General features: G+C 39.5%; 2 protein-coding genes across 2 annotated transcripts in view; both read left to right on the forward strand.

The window, feature by feature from the left end:
* The window catches only part of LVRN (laeverin), an 84,773-nt gene extending 68,711 nt beyond the window's left edge, over positions 1-16,062 (forward strand). Inside the window, exons 15-20 of the mRNA XM_024123601.2 lie at positions 1,175-1,269; positions 3,222-3,329; positions 4,057-4,224; positions 4,446-4,583; positions 11,298-11,373; positions 13,966-16,062. Of these exons, the coding sequence (XP_023979369.1) occupies positions 1,175-1,269; positions 3,222-3,329; positions 4,057-4,224; positions 4,446-4,583; positions 11,298-11,373; positions 13,966-14,106 (726 nt within the window). The 3' untranslated portion in view covers positions 14,107-16,062. The remainder of the gene's footprint in view (positions 1-1,174; positions 1,270-3,221; positions 3,330-4,056; positions 4,225-4,445; positions 4,584-11,297; positions 11,374-13,965) is intronic.
* A 512-nt stretch (positions 16,063-16,574) lies between these two features.
* ARL14EPL (ARF like GTPase 14 effector protein like) overlaps positions 16,575-18,287 on the forward strand; it is a 32,327-nt gene continuing 30,614 nt past the window's right edge. The window contains exon 1 of the mRNA XM_055086724.1: positions 16,575-17,325. The gene's annotated coding sequence lies outside the window, so the exon portion shown is untranslated. The remainder of the gene's footprint in view (positions 17,326-18,287) is intronic.

An 18,287-nucleotide genomic window follows, 5' to 3' on the forward strand; every position in this document is an offset into this window, starting at 1 on the left:
AAAAAAAAAAAAAAAAAAAAAAAAAAGGTAGTATCTATTAACAACTGTTTCCCTAAAAGTTTGTTAGTCAAACAGAATGATTTTTCACAATTCTATATCCATGATTTATATACTCTGATTTATAGGGCCGGCACTTAAAACCAGAGAGTTATATTCCAAAAAAGTAAACGTTTTAAAGCTGCTTTTGATATTGGGAAGAGAGATGGGGAAATTAGAGTTAATGAATGAAGAAATAACCATGCCATCTTGTCCTTATAAAAGGGGGAAATAACATCTATAAAAGGGGAAATTTCTGTTATTAGATCTTTAACAGTGATCGTTAAGAAAGATGGCACAGGTAAAACCAAAGCCAAAGTTTGGGAGCAGCCACTCGGAGAGTTAAGGGCCACAAACAAAACAGCAAGTGTGTTAGGTGATGATTCCAAGTGAGAGTCTGGGGCAGTCTGAAGGCGAGATCACAAACACTTCGGGGTTCCAGACTTTCTTTTATCTAGTGTAGAAAGTGCTGATGGGAACGTACTTCAACGTGGCATGGCGACCAATAGGAGAAGGCACTTGTTGGTGGGATCAAGGTGGCTCACTGATAACATGTGATCACTGGTTTTGAGTGAAGAAGTAAAAGCTAATGTTTGTTTTTAAAATTTTCAATGAATAACATTAATTTATTCTGAGGGATGTATTGGTAAGTGTATGACTATTATAACCTTATTATTTACCAGCCGATAGCTCAATTGAAGAAATTTTATTTTGGAGTCAGGGCTTAAATTAGTCCAAGGCATAAATCAGTATTCCTTGTTTTTTTAGAGACATATATACTAAGCATGGAAGTTTCAAGGTAGAAAGTTTGTTTTCTATTTCTCAATTTTTTCTCTATTTTAAAGACAACTGGAAATGTCTGGGTGATAGTCAATGATAAGAATGGTTAATATTTCTTGAGTTCCTACTATGTGCCAAGCAGTGTGCTGACACACATCATATTGTTTACGTATTGCTTACGTTTGAGGAAACTGAACCTATAGAGGTTTAAAAACTTATACATTTAGTGACAAATACAGATTATTTCTGAAGAAATATCTGTCACCTCTCTGTTAATGTCTTTTCAGACAAAGAGAAAAGCAGTGTAAATTGGGTGTTGTGAACAGAGCTAACAGTATATTTTCTTTATTGTTTATAGAAGTATCTGTTAAAGAGACTTATCTCAATATGGAATACTTACTCAACTATAATTCGTGAAAATGTGGCAACACTGCAGGATGACTATTTAGCTCTGTAAGTACTTTTTGAGCAGTGATCATTGAATTAAATAATTCGTATTAATGGATAGGCTTCCAGATTCATAAAATAAGATACTAACAGTTATGATTCACTGAGAGATTTGTGTGCCATTTGAGAATAGTAGATTTGGGATTGGTGAGCTACATGTATCCTAATAGGAAATAGTAGTTTGGGAATCTTAATTTACCTGCAAAGCACATACAAGTACACACAGGAATTTATAGCTTTATATTCTCAAATCTTAGGCTACTGGTTGAAATCTTAAGTATGTTGTACTATTGATGAAGGGTTGTGCTAAGCAAAACCAGCCTATACAAACAAATTGAAGGGTATGGGAAGGACACAGGGGGAAAAAAATCCCCTCTGTATATTCTTGATGACAGAGGGAAAAGTTCCATTATTTATGTCAGACAGAAATTCTAACATTATGCAGATATGATTAGGGAGGTTGACAGTGAACTGTATCAGTCATCTGTGTGTGAGCATGACCAAGTATTGCAAACGATTTCCCCATCATTGGTTCGGTTAGGGGACTATGCCTGTTGTCATGCTGCTCTGGGAAGGGGGTGAAAGGCAAAACAGGGCTGCAGTACCGCTGGCCTCCCTGTGACACAAGGTGTGTGTGTGTAGGCTGGGCTTCCAGATTTAGCGAGGGAATCTGTGACCAACAATGCATGGCACAGGGTTAATATTTACAGCTCTAGTCAACATCAAGCCGAAACCAATTAGACCAAGTAAGAAATACAAAAGGTGGTTATTCTCTCTCACAAGTATCCTTCTGAGAGGGGAGAAATTTTAGAGCTAGGGCGTGTGAATGCACAAACCTAGAGTTGGATTTACAGATGGATGGAAGACAGTGGAGGTGAGCTAGGATGGAAAGTGGGTAGGCAAGTTGTATAGGCAAACAGAAAGGCCCAACCAGGCAGCACCTTTGTGAACCAGCCGTGGCCTTGGCTCTCCTAAACTGGCCTGAAGTGACCTGCTTTTTGTAGCATCCCTGGGCCAGTTCTCTTCAGAGCAATCTCAGGGAGTTAGACTGCTTCCAGAGCATTCCGTCTTGCTGCTGCCAGCTTGGGGTGGGTGGGGACAGGAGTGAATGTGTAAGTGAATATGTAAATGAATCCTCAGAACTGTCTCTCAGAAGAATCTCCCCTGGAGATTCTACTTCTGCTTATCAGAAGGTCAGGCCAGGCTGGGATGAAACTGGAGGGAGGGTGGAGCAATGGAGATTTGGCTCTTGGCATTTTCTGGAAACTTCTGACCCATTTGAATTCCTTTTCCTCTTACTCCAAACTGCAACACCTCAAGGCACTGCTCATCTGGATTTATCACTGTTCTTCTCCATGTTCTTTTGAACTTATTTCGTTTGCAATCATAATGTGTACCTCTGCTCAGCTATAAAAACAAAGCAGAAACCTCCGTTCTTTTTCTGGAGACAACGTTAATAGCCAGGACGAGCAAAGGAAGAAACAGAAGCTTAAGCCAGGAGAGGCTCGCTGTGGAAGGAGAGAAATAAACCATTCCTTCTGTTCTCATGTGTAGAGAAAGAACTTTATTTTTAAGTGTGTTATATCAGATACTTAAAAGTCATTTTTTTTATCTGTAAGGGAGTTATTGTATAAGGGAGGAAAAATAAATTGATAACAGATGTGGCTTGTGTGTACACCCGTGTGTGTTTGAGGGAGATGAAGGAAGGCAGTAATTTATTTCTTACTTTCAAAAAGTACCAGTCTTGGAGCTTATTTGGTGCCTGAGAGCCTCTCAGCAAATATTTCCCTGAACCTTAAACACAGTTGCCATCCACAAAGGCTATTTTTTAACAAACCTGATGTTATTGGAAGGATGTTTTAAAATACCCACCTTTTTATGAAACACATATTCCTGGCGGCAGAAAAAATAAATGTAGTAATGAAAAATACATGTTTCTCTTTGATATTTCCTTCAAGAATATCACTGGAAAAACTTTTTGGAACTGCATGTTGGTTGGGTCTGGAGGACTGTCTTCAGCTGTCAAGAGACCTCTTCAGAAACTGGATGAACCATCCAGAGAATGAGTAAGTATAATATTGTAATTGCCCTTCTTTTTGTCCTGTTTCAGCACCAACAATTTCTCTGCCTTTTGATGCTCTTACTCTGGGAATGAACATTTTGTTTTTACTTAGATAATATCTCTCTGTTACTATTTTTTTCAAATGTCCTTTAAAAAAACACACACGCAATTGTCTCATGGAGGTCTGTGCATAGCAATAGATTAGAATTTATACACGGAATTCTCATCCAGGACCTCTGATTGCCAGTGCATTCCCTAATAAGCACCTGTGCTTATTTCGAGTCTTATTTAGGTTGTTCATTATAGTTATTTATTCACATATATAAAAGTGCATCAGTGCATCTCTTTCTGTGTAAGTTTGCAGTCTCACTGACACCAACACTCTGTCATTTTGGTGTTATTATATTACCTTTAAAATATGACCTCAGATGGACTCTTAGAAAATGTGATAATAAGATATGAAACCAAACTGAGTTATCAACATACACTGCTTGTACTGTTCTAATTTACCTCTCACTCAAAACTCCTTAGTTTCTAAACTAATTTGACGATCTCAAGATGTTAATATGAATGACAGTTTTCACAATTGCTTCTCTAGATTCCTACTTTTGATATTTATATCTGAGATCACAGACATTTTTTCTAGATTTATACTTTTAAATATATGACAACCTAGATTAACATATAACTTAACTACTATGAAAAATATCATTGCATGTTATACCTTACAGAATACCTTATCCGATTAAAAATGTGATTTTATGTTATGGCATTGCCTTGGGAAATGATAAAGAATGGGATTTTTTGTTAAATATCTACAATAATAAAACAAAAGAAGAAGAAAGGATTCAACTTGCTTATGCAATGAGCTGCAGTAAAGATCCATGGATACTTAACAGGTGATTATTACAACTTACCTTGAAAGGGTTCTTGGTGGAGGAATGCAATTAATAAACCAAAGGGAGAAAAATAGAAATGAGCTAATATAAGAATTAATATGAAACATACTTATAATTTAGTAACTTAGAACCATATGGGATTTTAACTCCATTTATTTAAATTTACTCTTTCCACTGGATAATGTTTACGTATTTATTTTCTGCCACATGTGCTTTTACAGATATATGGAGTATGCCATCACTACATCTCCATTCACTTTTAATGAAACAAATATAATCGAAGCTGTGGCAGCCTCTGAAGTTGGCCGATACGTTGCAAAGGACTTTTTAATCAACAATTGGCAAGCTGTGAGTGAAAGGTAAGGAGGAAATGTGAGACCTCTCTTTCATTTAGATCATTGGTTTGGTGCTAGTGGCTCAACTTTAGTCTGGCCAGGTCGCTAAAGTCCTTTGCATTGACAAGAAAACTGATAAATTTTCCTGTGTTTAGTCTCACCACAAACTAGCTGTGTGAAAGATAAGGTCACTTATCCTCAGTTTTGGCTTTTTTTTGTTAATGTAGATTTGCATGGGGTACTTATCTACATCAATTTCCCACTGTGCCCACTAAGAATCTTGTCTTCAGAGACACAGATTAGAGCAAGTCATGTTTTTTGGTATGAGGGTACATCATCCATTCATTTCTTTTGTGAAGTACATCACCATATCTTTAAGAAACAGCAATGTTCATTACTACATAAGCTTGGATATTGCTTGTGCCTTTTGTCAGATTCCCTTTATGTATCTGGCTTCCATGTTCTCGAAATTTTTATATTTCTCACCTTTTAAGATTAAATCTGCTTGCTACTTAGCCTGCCAGGTAAAATAGACGTTGAAATGCGCAAGTCAGGCAGCATACCCTCGATAGCTGATCTTTCTAGAACATGACTTAACCATACGTTCATTTTGCGAGGGGTGGGAGGGTGGACCAAGCCATTTTATTGAGGGGCTTCAGGGGAGGGTCGAAGGGCTGGGAAGACAAGGAGAGCTGACAGCATCCTTCTCCAGGCCAGGATCTCCCCAGCTTCACAGTCTCTGAAAGCCTGAACCATACATTCTTAAAAGCCTCGAGTAATATGTCCTACAACTATTCGCATACTGAAGAGTTAGCAGATCAGAGTAGACAACAGTTCAGGTACATACACAGCTGTAAAGTTGGAAGATACTTTTTGCAAATAAATTTAGGTCTTTGGAACAGAAGATATATTTAGAATATAAATGTTTAAGAATCTGAATATGGTTCTCTTATACAGCAAAATAATGGATTGTTTTTCTTTTATGGACATGTATTGAACACCTTTACAATACACCAAAAATGTATTTTTAAATCAGAAATTTTAAACATGTAGATAAAAGCTCTTTTGTACAGTACCGTTTTTCTGGTTCATCAGGGGGACATGCATAGCGTACTCACATATTGAGAAAATTGTCCTTATCTCTTGTTTTAAATTATCATTCTAGGTTCATTGTTCAGAGAGCCTTATGACCTTGGGGGTAAATGATGTCTTCCATTTTTGTTTAAGTCATTAAAGGTAATGCCCTCCTTCCCAGGTCCTACTTCCCGGTGGGAATTTGGGAGTTGGATATAAATCAGAAGTATTTACTCAGGTTGCCTTGTTCCATGAGGTTTCAGAGGTTCCAGCCTCGTAGGGCTGTCTGTTACTTTCTGTTCTCTCTGCTTGGAGCTTGTATCGAAAGCTCTGACCCCCATACCACCTCTTGGGCTGACATGCCTAGCTTTGCCTGGACTGGAAGCCATCTGCCCTCTTGCTGCCGTGATCATTTTGCCCAAGATCATTCACTTCAGCTACAGTCCCTGACTGTTTTCTTCCAGAGCATCCTGCGGAACAATCTAGCAGCAATTTTGGAATTAAACTGCTGAGAGAACAGCTCCTTTAAAAAATAAGTGATGATTTTCCTGAGGACCCAGCTTGTAATCACCACAGCCTAACGTTGTAATCACCACTCTCCATGCCTTCGGATGCCCTGCCGGGCCCTGAGAAAGACGCAACTTCACAGTTACTTCTCAGGCTCAGGGCTTAGTAGTGCCTGGAACTTAGCGTGCACTTGTACATGTTGAGGATTGTTCATATTGTTGTTGTGGCTCAAGGTGACATGGTGCCTGTCAGTCCCGGGCCATATCCACACTCAGATGGGTGAGCCTAAGCACAAACCAGACACTTTCTAATGTTGTAGAGCTTCGTAATTACCTGGAGTGGTTCATACACCTAAAGACTCCCAAGCCCACCCTACCCCCTTGAAAATCAGAATCTGTCAGAATAGGGCGCAAAATCTGTACCTTTCTCTAGCACCCCAGGTGACCCCGGTGTAGTTTAACATGGAACCAACTGACACTGGGTTAAAAAATTATCTAAGCCTGCATTGCTCAATATGGTAGCTACTAGCTAACATATGGCTATTTAAATTTAAATTAAGTACAATTAAATAAAATTTAAACTTCAACTCCTCAGGTAATTCCTTGGTGGTCCAATGGTTAGGACTCCACGCTTCCATTGCAGGGAGCACAAGTTCAATCCTCGACCCCTGGTTGGGGATAAGATCCCATAGGCCTCGTGGCACAGCCAAAAAAAAAAAAAAATTTCAGTTCCTCAATTGCACTAGCCTTGTTTTAAGTGCTCATTGTGGCCAGTAGCTACCATACTGGACAGCTCAGATAGAGAGCATTTCCATCCTCGAGAGAATTCAACTGGACAACACTGCTCTAAAGGGTAAAACAGCCTCTCAATTTATTTTTCCTCTCGTTCTATACCATACACAGCACATGTAACTAGTTAAGCCCCCCAAATGGCTTTGAGCAACCCATGGGAAAGATTGCTCTTAATTTAAGTGTGTTTTAATTTTTATTCCTCAGAAGAACTTTTTTCTGCATTTGGAGAACAGAAACATGTTTGCAACACTCTCTAAAAAGTCCATTGTCTAGCAATATATTTAAATGATTTAACTGTATTAAATACGAGTATAGAAGGACTTCCTTAAAAAAAAAAACTCTAAACAGGTATTTCATTATCCCTAAGAAGGTCTTAGAATTGTAAATGCATTCAATTTTAACCATGGCTTAAATGTTTTTATCTTTTATCAACAAAATGCCATGCTCATAAAATAGATGCCTTTCCTTTTCTGTTTATGATAAATTAAGCTCAGTTCACTCCTCTTACACATTCTGCTATAAAAAGTCTTTGAGACTCAAATAAATTTGCCTTCTACATCTAAAACATTTATTTTTAGGATTCAATTTATAGTCACCAGTCTTGCTGAATTTTGCAAATGATTTTGAATAGACAGTAATATTATATATGGATTGTTAAGAGGAAATAAAAGTTCAAATTAATAATTAAAATGTTATATACATTAAAATGGCACAGGAATGCTTACCTTATTCTTTGTTTATCAGAATATTTACTTAGCACTTATTAAACAATTATATTTGACATGAATATTTGTATGTCATCAGTCTTCATAAAATGATAAAGGTAGTATAAAAATGTAAGTAAACAAATGCGATGACAAATTAAATTGTATGTTATTTAAGTGAAAAGGATTTATTTTAAATTTGCTATAATGTGACTGATCACTCACAAATTAGCTTTGAAACTGGTATTTCTCCAGTGTGTTTCACTGAGCATTATTCATGGGGACACTGACAAGCCTTCTGTGAACAAAGGAGACAGTAGCCCATCGGTTTGGAAATTATTTTAACCTCCACAAATTCACAGTATATGTTAGCATCATAGAGCTCCAAGAAGCCCATCAGAAGGAAATCTAGCATCTAGCCCAGAGTCTTGTCACTGTAATCCTGCTATGTACTGTCTATGCTAATGTAAACAAAGTGTCATTCTGCCAGTAGATCAGTTGTTCCAAGCGAAAGACAGATGAGAAACTAAATTCTCTAACCCTCTCATCTGGAACTGTAACTAGAACAACATTTATTTATTCATGGCCTATTAGTTAACATTTAGGCCTTGGTTTCCTCTTGCATAAAATGAAACATGTTGTATGTGATCAGCTGTAAAGTTCTTTCTGGTAATAAGAAGTTCTGGTTTTTCTATGCCAAGGCACAGTTAGTTCAAGCTGTTGTTGGGGGTTATAAAGTGATTAAGACACGGTCTCTGGTAAATGTTACAGAGGACAGATGGAGAGTGCTCTAGGGATTCAAAGAGAAGGGGGATTTGAACTAGCAGGTGGAAAAACTCACCTTCTACATGGAAGGGAGGACACCAGTAATTGCCTGGGGGCAAGGCTGAGAGTCCGACTTGGGACTGATCGTCATAACTGGCTGGAGCTTAGGGCCCTGGAAAGGAGGCAGTAGGGCTGGTCAAGCGTTAGAGTTGAGACACTGCCAATAGCAGTCCAGGAACATCTGCTCCCCTTTGCCAGGCCCCAAATTCTTCCCAGGGAGCCTGATCTGAAAATATATTTTGGAACACTTGCTTGAGTAAAACAACTTTGGTTTGATACTGCTTCTCAGTCCCACGTGCAGGGCACTGCACTGGTGGCTGTGGGGTATTTAGTTAATTGTTAGATGAGAGGTGATCTTTTGGATACTGATCCCAGTGAGGGAGCTTCCACTAACCATAAAGACACCTTTCAGGTTACAGAGAAATCAGTATGAACCTGCACTTGTGCATAGCTCCTATGAAGAAATGTGTGAATAGACACGGAACAATAGGATTTTTGTGACTTTTTATTGGATGTGGTAGAAATGATGTTTGTTTCATGCTTGTTATGTTGCTTTTGGCTTTCATAAAATGATTCAGGCTTCACCACCTACAGCAATACCCTAGTTTTATTTGAATATAGAATACAAGGTATCATCACTTTCAAACTCAACTGATCCAAAACGAATCTTACCCTCTTCGTCACCAAACCCCTTATTTCTTCTCCAAATATGTGTTACTGGCTCAAGTCCTATGCTTGAAAAACTTACACTCTTTTTTTTTTAACTTTTTATTTTACATTGGAGTATCGCCCATTAGCAATGCTGTGATAGTTTCAGGTGCACAGCAAAGCAACTCAGCCATACATATACATGTGTCCATTCTCCCCCAGGTTCCCCTCCCATCCAGGCTGCCACATAACATTGAGCAGAGTTCCCTGTGCTATACAGTAGGTCCTTGTTGGTTATCCTTTTTAAATATAGCAGAAACTTACACTCAGTTTTACTTCTACTCTGTTGTATTTCATGATGGGGAACATAGAGTTGAAAGGGTTAAATTGGAACAAACTGAGAGAATTAAGATGTTATCAGAGTGGTGTGTCCAAGCACTGGAGGGCCCATTTTCACTGCCTATCACTGGGTCAGGAGAGATACCTGGCTGCCTCCATGCTTGCCTAAGTGGCCAAGCTTGCTGCAGGAAATCAGACATGGCAGGGGAAGGGTTGGGAGGGGAGGGCAAATGTGAGAAAGGAGAGAAGCGGAAGGTGAGATGGACTAGAGTCGCAAATCACGCTGACTAGCACTGAATGTTATCAATTTCTTGAAAGAGCAACTATCCTGACAAACGTTGGCTCCTGTCTTCATGTTAATACCTTTGACTACTGGTGGGCTAAGCTATCTGTAATGCATATCTTTTTGTTGAGTACTATTTCAAAGAGATTGCTCTCTCAACCAGAATGATAAATCATCTGTCTCAAAAATATCTCCTCTTGAAACTTTCAAGAACAGGAAGGAATGAAGTGTGCCAGGCACCCTGATAGGCGCTTCATTGTACGTTATTTCATTTAATCTCCATACCAATGCTTCTAACTATATGTTATTCCCCGTTTTTACAATTTATAAGTTGCCACAAGGTAACTTCAAACCCAGCCCTGCCTCTGGGGTAACCTTTCTCCTGTATTTGGTAGAAAAATCACACATTTAGCAACGTAGGTAGTTTTCTTTTGTTTCCTAATTTTTTTAAGTCTGGAACTCAGTTTCTTTGCAAATTTTGTCAAATTTCTTGAGTCATTTCACAGGCTTTTTAAACCTGGCCAACCAAAATGAAGAACTAAGAAATATTTCTTCTTTCCCCATAGAAACGGATTTGGTTGCATGAATTATATGTAGACGGTCTCTTATCCTCCACCTTGCTGAAGTAGACTCAGCTTAAGTTATAGCTGGGAACTTAAAAAGGACAAAAGCACTGTTTTCTCTCACCTTTGTCTGCATATCATGCCAATGTTAACTCTTACAATTTTTAATTTCAACTATACATTTTTGAAGTAAATCAATTGTGTGTATTAACTATCAACTATCAAGACAGAACCCTGATTCAGCCCTTTATTGTCCAGGCCATTATATTAACCTTTCAAATTTTCTTTCTCTTTTAATGCATCCAAAAGTGTTTATTTACTTTTTTAACTACAGCAACACTTTGAGCAGGTATGTATCTGCTGTTTTTCCATAGCAACATTTCATGGCTGTTTTTCAGACAATTCTTGTCAGTTATTCAAGGTCACTAAACTAAAGGGGAAGTTTCAGTTACCATACCTGTTTGAGGGAGCTTAAGGAAAGCCAGAGTACTTAGCCCTCAGGGATCACCAACATTTTGAAAATCTCTTTCCAAAAAGCATATACAAATACAGAAGTTTCAATAAGCTTTCAGGTTATTTTAGTCAGAGTTTCTGAAACTGATTCTATATTAACTACACTTTTTAAGGGGTATACTTTGAGTATTTACCTATTCTCTTTTAAATTTTCTTAATTTGGGTATGTGACATCTGTTCTAACCACTTCATTTTGGAAGATAAAAGCAGTTGTTTCTGTTTTTAAGAACAGCTTTTTATATTTAAATGAAACTTTTAAAACTATGTGTTACACAAATCAATATTAAACTGTAATTACTTCTTTGTGCTAATAGACTTTTCTATAGCATGAATTTTGTATGAAAAGATGAAGCTAAACAAGTTCATATATGGTTTTGCTTAGATTGGGGAGTTAGGAATTAATAGGGGCTGTATACTTAGCATTTATCTGCTCTGTAGCTTTGTCTTGCCAAACATTTTCCACACCTGATTAGCATCTTGTCGCTTTGTAGGTATGGAACACAATCATTGGTTACTCTGTTATACGTAATAGGGAGAACCATAAGTACGGATTTACAGATCTCAGAGGTAAGTGCTATAGATATTGTGCATTATAAAGACAACTTAGAAGCCATTTTTTATGTAATTTGGAGTTGCTAAAATTAAAAATAATATGCTTTTCTGAATTGTTACATTCTATGCTCCAGTGATGCTATTATCACTGTGCAGGAAATGTCTTTTAATTCTGTCTTGCTCTTGAAATAGAGACCATTCTTGTTCATGGAGGGTTGTACTTCACCTGAATTATTGCAGTAGACTATGGCCCGGGCTCCCTGGCACAGGCTGCTCCTTCCCTCCATCCCATCCATCACATCACTGCCGGTCATTGCCCTGCTCCCAAAGTTTCAGTAGCTCATCATAGTTTTTAGAAGAAATTTTAAAATCTTTTCATTAGCACATGAAGCCCTTCATAATCTGGCCCCTGCGTCACTCCCTAGCTTCACTTTTGCTCACTTCACCAACCAGTGTCAGAGAATAAGAGGCATAGGTACCCCCGAACACTTTTCCTCTAGTTACACTGTACCACTTATAACAGAATTTCTTAAATTATCATGCTGTTGCACATTTCCCAGATTTCAGAAACACTCTACCTTCTGTCTGGGGTGCCCTCCTCATGCCTGTCCTTGGCTGGGTAATTCCTAATCCTCCTTTAAGACCCAGCTCCAACCACATATTCTGGGAAATTTTTTAAAAAAATAAATTTATTTATTTTTGGCTGCATTGGGTCTTCGTCGCTGCATGTGGGCTTCTCATTGCGGTGGCTTCTCTTGTTGCAGAGCATGGGCTCTAGGCGTGCGGGCTTCAGTAGTTGTGCCTCGCTGGCTTCAGCGGTTATGGCTCATGGGCTCTAGAGTGCCGGCTCAGTAGCTGTGACGCAGGGGCCCAGTTGCTCCGCTGCATGTGGGATCTTCCTGGCCCAGGAATTGAACCCGTGGTCCCCTGCACTGGCAGGCGGACGCTTAACCACTGCGCCACCAGGGAAGCCCTCTAGGAAATTTTTAACTTACTAATTTACACCCTCTCCTCCTCCATGCTCCTAAATCATCCTATGTAGTTGTTACTATGAGAGAGAGAGGAAGAACTGGTAATTCCTGAAGGAATGATCTTTGTTTGGGTTTTGGCCTGCCTGAGGCTGAGCTGTCAGGACCTGATTTATCAAGGATTTCCCAGATAAGAGAGTGAGGGGCACACCCCAAAATCCTGGAATGAAAGCTCCTAGAATCAAAACTGAGTTTGTGTTGATATCTTCAAAAATGTCTCTGTTCATCTTTATCTCTACAACATCCAGTAGTTTTGTTGTTATTGAATGAATGAATGAAGTTTGTGTAACTTTAGCAATCCCCAAAGTTCCAAAATTCTATAATCACTGATAGTTCATTAAAAAAATGCAAACATGGATTTAGCTGTAGTTAAATTATTGTAATTTTGAAAACAAGTGAGTTAGCTACCATGACTATCCTTGTCAAAAGGCTGTTCGTGACCAACAGTCCTACTGCAATGTATTGGTTCACATGATAATATTGAAAACAATTACTAAACAAGGTAAATGAAAAGAAAGTCATATGAGTCCCTTTTCCCTCCACACCAGCACAGTTTTATACACTCTCCGAACCTCTCGCTCTGGTCTTTCTACTCCACCCTGCTGGAGCCTGTCCTCACTCGTGCTCTCAAGCACCCGTGAAGCCCCACACACAGTCCCACAGACCCACGCTCCCCTCCCACCCACTGCAGGTGCTCGATCGTGGGCAGTGCTGCTGGTGTGTGGCTCCTGCTGCCTGGCAGGAATGCCCAGGTGTGGGAGAGAACGGGAGGTTTGCTCCTGGCCCCTTAATCTACTTTTTCCTAGAAACTTATTTGTCTTTTGCATTGTAGTTAGGCTTGACAACCCTATTCCTACCTAATTTCAAGTACATTAGGGTTTATGTGACCTTTTGTGAGCTGGTAGGGTACACTATCATTTTATGGTAATGTGTGTTCTGAGTTATAATCCAATGACACAGACACAGACTTTTGGAATATGATTTATTCAATTCAATTATTATTATCCCAGTTATTCAATTGGGATCTGTCTGGCTTGAACGTAATATTGCAACAAACGTTCCCATAACTGAATGCTTGACCTGACTCAATGAAGGAATTTAGCCAATGGATGAATCCACTATAAATATTCTTAAATAAAGGGTAGCATTTGTAAAGACATGGATGTTGTGTACCAGTTTTGAACTTTGCAAGTTGCAAAGTTTCTTTTGAAATAAGGAAAGGTCTCATTGTGTCTCTGTCTACAAATCGTGTATAATATCCAATATGCATTCTGGAAATCTTTATTGAGCATCTACTATGTGCTTGGGGAATAGAGCAGTGAATAGAATAGACAAAGTTCTTACTTCCTGGAGCTTCCAGTCTACATCGGATTCTTCAGGACAGGTGTGGTCTTCATCACATTTTCTCAGTCACAGTCTCCTCAGGGACACACCATATAGGGACAGACATTTCTACTCGTTCCAACTGTCATCATCCATTCACAAGATCATGTCGCTACTTAACATGAACTTTGTCTTACCGTGCCTAAGTGAGAAGTTCAATTGCACTGATGGACCAACCGTCTCTTTGTCCTTTCAGCTGCAGCAGTTTTGCAGTAACATGTTGGAGGAGCACCAGAGACTCACAGTTCAGGCCAAATTACAGACAATAAAGAATGAAAATCTGAAAAACAAGGAGCGAAGTGCCAGGATAGCTGCGTGGCTACAGAAAAACACATAATTTAGTGGCAACTTTCGGCCCTTCTCTTGCATATTATAATGTACTCACGGTTTTGTCTTCCAACATTCAGTGAGTCTGGAATACCACACGTTTTGTTATTCGTATTTCAGTCACATTTACTACTCAGAGTCCTGTTCTTCCCCTATTGTCACGTTTGGCCCTGAGGCTCAGTGATTGTTGAGGATTTTGCCAATAATGCTGTATTTCTGGGGAAGATTTTGCTTCATGTTGGGCTATAAACCACATGATTTACTTTAAATGCCTTGGAAAAACAAATTTACTGTAGAAAGTTTTGCTTGTTCTGTTGTGAAGGCCAGTGGAATATTACATCATTGGGTAATGAGCACATTCTTTTCTGAGGGAAATACAGATTTGCAATACTCTAGGGTTTATTTAGTTCAATATTTAAAAGAGTAATGAGCAAATGACACAACAGTGTAAGGAAATAGAGACCAGAAAAATAATATTCACTAGAAGACAGACAAGCCAAAGAAATGCAAGTTTTAAAAAGAAGAAACAGACAATTTTGTGAGCCACGGTAAGTGCCCCAAAGGCAAGAAATGTGCCTCCTCCTGCCCATTTCTCTCTCCCCAGTGCCTGCTGCATCATGCCACACTTTACTGGCTACTAACTTTATGGTGTCACAAAGAGACCTAGGATCGTAGGATCCATGAAGTACCCTTAGGATTGCTGTTGTGGAGACCAAATGGAAAGCAAGGCTCTGCCCTGAAGCTCTTGACTGTAATTCACCTGTGGGACAGACACTCTTTCAGCCAAAGTTTAGCAGCAAAAATGATGATGTCAACAGACAATAGCAATTACGTGCTAATCTCCATCACAAAGGATAATGGTCAGATAAAGAGTAAAAGAACTAAAAGATTAACCAGAGCAGAATCTTTATAGCTTTGCACTCAGCAGATTAAGTTTGAAATTTGGTTTCATTTGGCCAAATTGAACCTGCTTGTAGTTTGGACAACTTTAAACATTTTCATCAATCACAATGTACGGAATTAGCTTAGTTTTGTTACCCCTGATTTAATCAGGACAGCTAAGGCAAATCATCCTACTCTAGACTTTGTGTGTATACCATTTAATTCTTGTTTTAATTTTAATTTTGTTTTTACAGAATGGGGGTAAAACTACAGATCTTCTATCTACCTCAAAGTGATACTGTAAAGATTAAGGATTATGTCAATGAAAAGCCTTTAAATATGTCATATAAACTCAAGGCAATGGGATCTAAGGGTTTTTTCCTATTTCTTCTGTAAGTTAATGTACCCACAAATTAAAATGTAAGACAAAAGTTCACTTTCATATTCACTTCATAAGAAGATACTCCCTGAGAGGGAATGGGAGGCTATGGGACTTGGCCATGAGGACAGACCAAAGAACAGCCTGCACAGACTTGACCATGGGTCATAGGTCAGAGACATTTTTCTTTAAATTTAGCAATTTAAAATATAAGCAATAAAACGTCTCCATGTCTTCAAATTGTTATGCGTGCAGTATCTTCCTATGTTTTCTTAAACGTGCATTCTCTGTTTCCTGTATCTCCTCCAATCACCCATCTCATCTTTTGATAACCATGTTACGTGGCCTCTCAACTGCTTTCTCCTCCTTTCTTTCTCTCCTCCACTTCCGCTCCCTCCCCCTCCCTTGTGTTCCCCTGTCTTCCTTCTCCCTTTCCAGTAACCTCTGCCTTCCTTCTGCCTGGTTGTCCATGTCTCCTCTCCTTGATCTTCCTCCCCTCCTGTGCTCTCATTCAAACAAGTGTGCTTGGAGGCTGGCACTCGGGATGCTGAGTGGGCTCTGATGCCTGTTATTGGGTGATGCCAAGCCCTGATCCTACCAAAGGAGCACACTGGGCTCTTCAGACCATTTGTTGACAATTAAAGTTCCATTATATCTTAGCTTCTGTAGTAATTAAACAGCACCAAAAATGTTTATCCAAAATCAAATGCCCAAATATTTGGTCAATAGTCCTTCCTCGAAATACGAACAAGAATTTTGAATAATGTACATTTTTTCTTACTTGGATGAAGCCAGTTACTCCAGATAAGCATTATATTTTATTATATTGTACCTTATACTTAGTATAAAAAGAAGTAATTATTGATTGATTACTGTGATAGCAATAAGTCAGGCAGTGATACTGAGTCAGATTTGTCTAAATGGTTTAAATACTTTATTAACCAATAAACCAGCTTATTTATTAGCATGCCAACTGTAACACAATATTTTCGACCCATCTAGTTTATACTGTTCATCCTAAAGCAGGTTAACAAGATATGCAATGTATTCATGATTTTTTTTTCAATTTGATAATTAGAAATTAAAGTTTTCCTTATAATCTTATGCTTTTTTCCTCCTCAAACCCATTCAGTGACTTTTCATTGTTGACCTTAAGTGAAAGAACAAATGCCTTAGTCTTGAAGACTCTAGATGCTTTGTAATTCAGAGCTCTGGGACCAATCTGTACAGCAATTTATTCTGGAGAATGAATGAAGAAGCAAAATGAACTTTAAAAAGGATTTCTACTTGATTACTTTTCCTGTTTACTCCAGTGAATGCTTTTTTTCCATCCAAACTGTAGCAGGATTAATATGTCCAATCCCAAGCCTTAAGGGAGGTTTACAAGTGAATGTAACTGTTTCCCTGGATACAAAGAATTATGTAGCATAGTCAGAAGCATTTGAAACTACACGTATATTGCCTCCAGCTCAATCTTCTCACCAATTCAACAACATTCAGCAAATATGTTCTTCACAGCACAACTCTTATTTAAGAGTTATTTGGGGCTTCCCTGGTGGCTCAGTGGTTGAGAATCCGCCTGCCGATGCAGGGGACACGGGTTCGTGCCCCGGTCCGGGAAGATCCCACATGCCGCGGGGAAGCTGGGCCCGTGAGCCATGGCCGCTGAGCCTGCGCGTCCGGAGCCTGTGCTCCGCAATGGGAGAGGCCACAACAGTGAGAGGCCCGCGTACCACAAAAGGAAAAAAAAAAAAAAAAGAGTTATTTGGACTCTTCCTCTTCCCTTCCTTTTATAAACAGGTCAGTCCTAAAGGTAAGGCAGAGCAAGGTAAGTGTCTACACCAGTGGGAGCTGAGGGGCAGCTGAGGAGGCCCAGGACCTGGAACGAGGTGTAAGAACTTGAGTGGGTGAAGAGGGAGTCCACACACCAGAGAGCAGCTTGGCACAGGATGTCAGAGCCCATGAAAGGTGAGTAGAGTGGCCCTACAGTGCAAGGAGGGAGCTTACGACATGGACAGTCAGAGCCCACACAGGGTGAGAATGGGGAGTCCCATAGTGGGGTGGAGAGGAGGCTCAGACTGGATGAGGGTTCAACATAAGGTATCAGAGCCTGAGGCAGGAGAGGAGGACATCCACATGGGGTTGGGGGAGAGGAAGAGATGGGAGCTTGGTTACCACAGGGGGTATGGTTCAAATAAGAAAATTTACAAATGATAATAAGATTCAGGTTTCTCACTGCTGGAGAAGGGAGTTGCAGATATTCAAAAGGAAAAACTAGAATGAACCCTTTTTTGTTGGATTGGAATTAGAGGTATTGATGTTAGCAGTTCTCACTGTTCTCAATACATGGATAGATTTATACATATAGATGTAAATGTGTGTTTGTAAACATATCTTGCACTTTCTCTCTAGATATATATAGACATAGATGCAAATACAAATATAGATATAGATATAGATGTAGATATAGATATAGACTTTAGCTTTCTAACTGAGAAGGCCTGGGAGCAACAACACCTCAATGACAATGAGCACATCCAGTGCCGAGATCTTGGCTTCTAAATGCCATGCTCTGCTAAAAGAACCAAGGCTTCTTGGGGAAATGGCTGATTTCAGGGATGGGGCAGGAAAGGGACAATTTGAGATAGAACATCTCTTTGTACTAAAAGATAAGGAAGTTGGGCTTCCCTGGTGGCGCAGTGGTTGAGAGTCCGCCTGCCAATGCAGGGGACACGGGTTCGTGCCCCGGTCCGGGAAGATCCCACATGCCGCGGAGCGGCTGGGCCCGTGAGCCATGGCCGCTGAGCCTGCGCGTCCGGAGACTGTGCTCCGCAATGGGAGAGGCCACAACAGTGAGAGGCGCGCGTACCGCAAAAAAAAAAAAAAGATAAGGAAGTACTCAAATAATGATCGGTACATATCAAAGGGTA

The sequence above is a fragment of the Physeter macrocephalus genome, chromosome 8 (genome assembly GCF_002837175.3).
Source record: "Physeter macrocephalus isolate SW-GA chromosome 8, ASM283717v5, whole genome shotgun sequence".
NCBI classification, from domain to species: Eukaryota; Metazoa; Chordata; class Mammalia; order Artiodactyla; family Physeteridae; genus Physeter; species Physeter macrocephalus.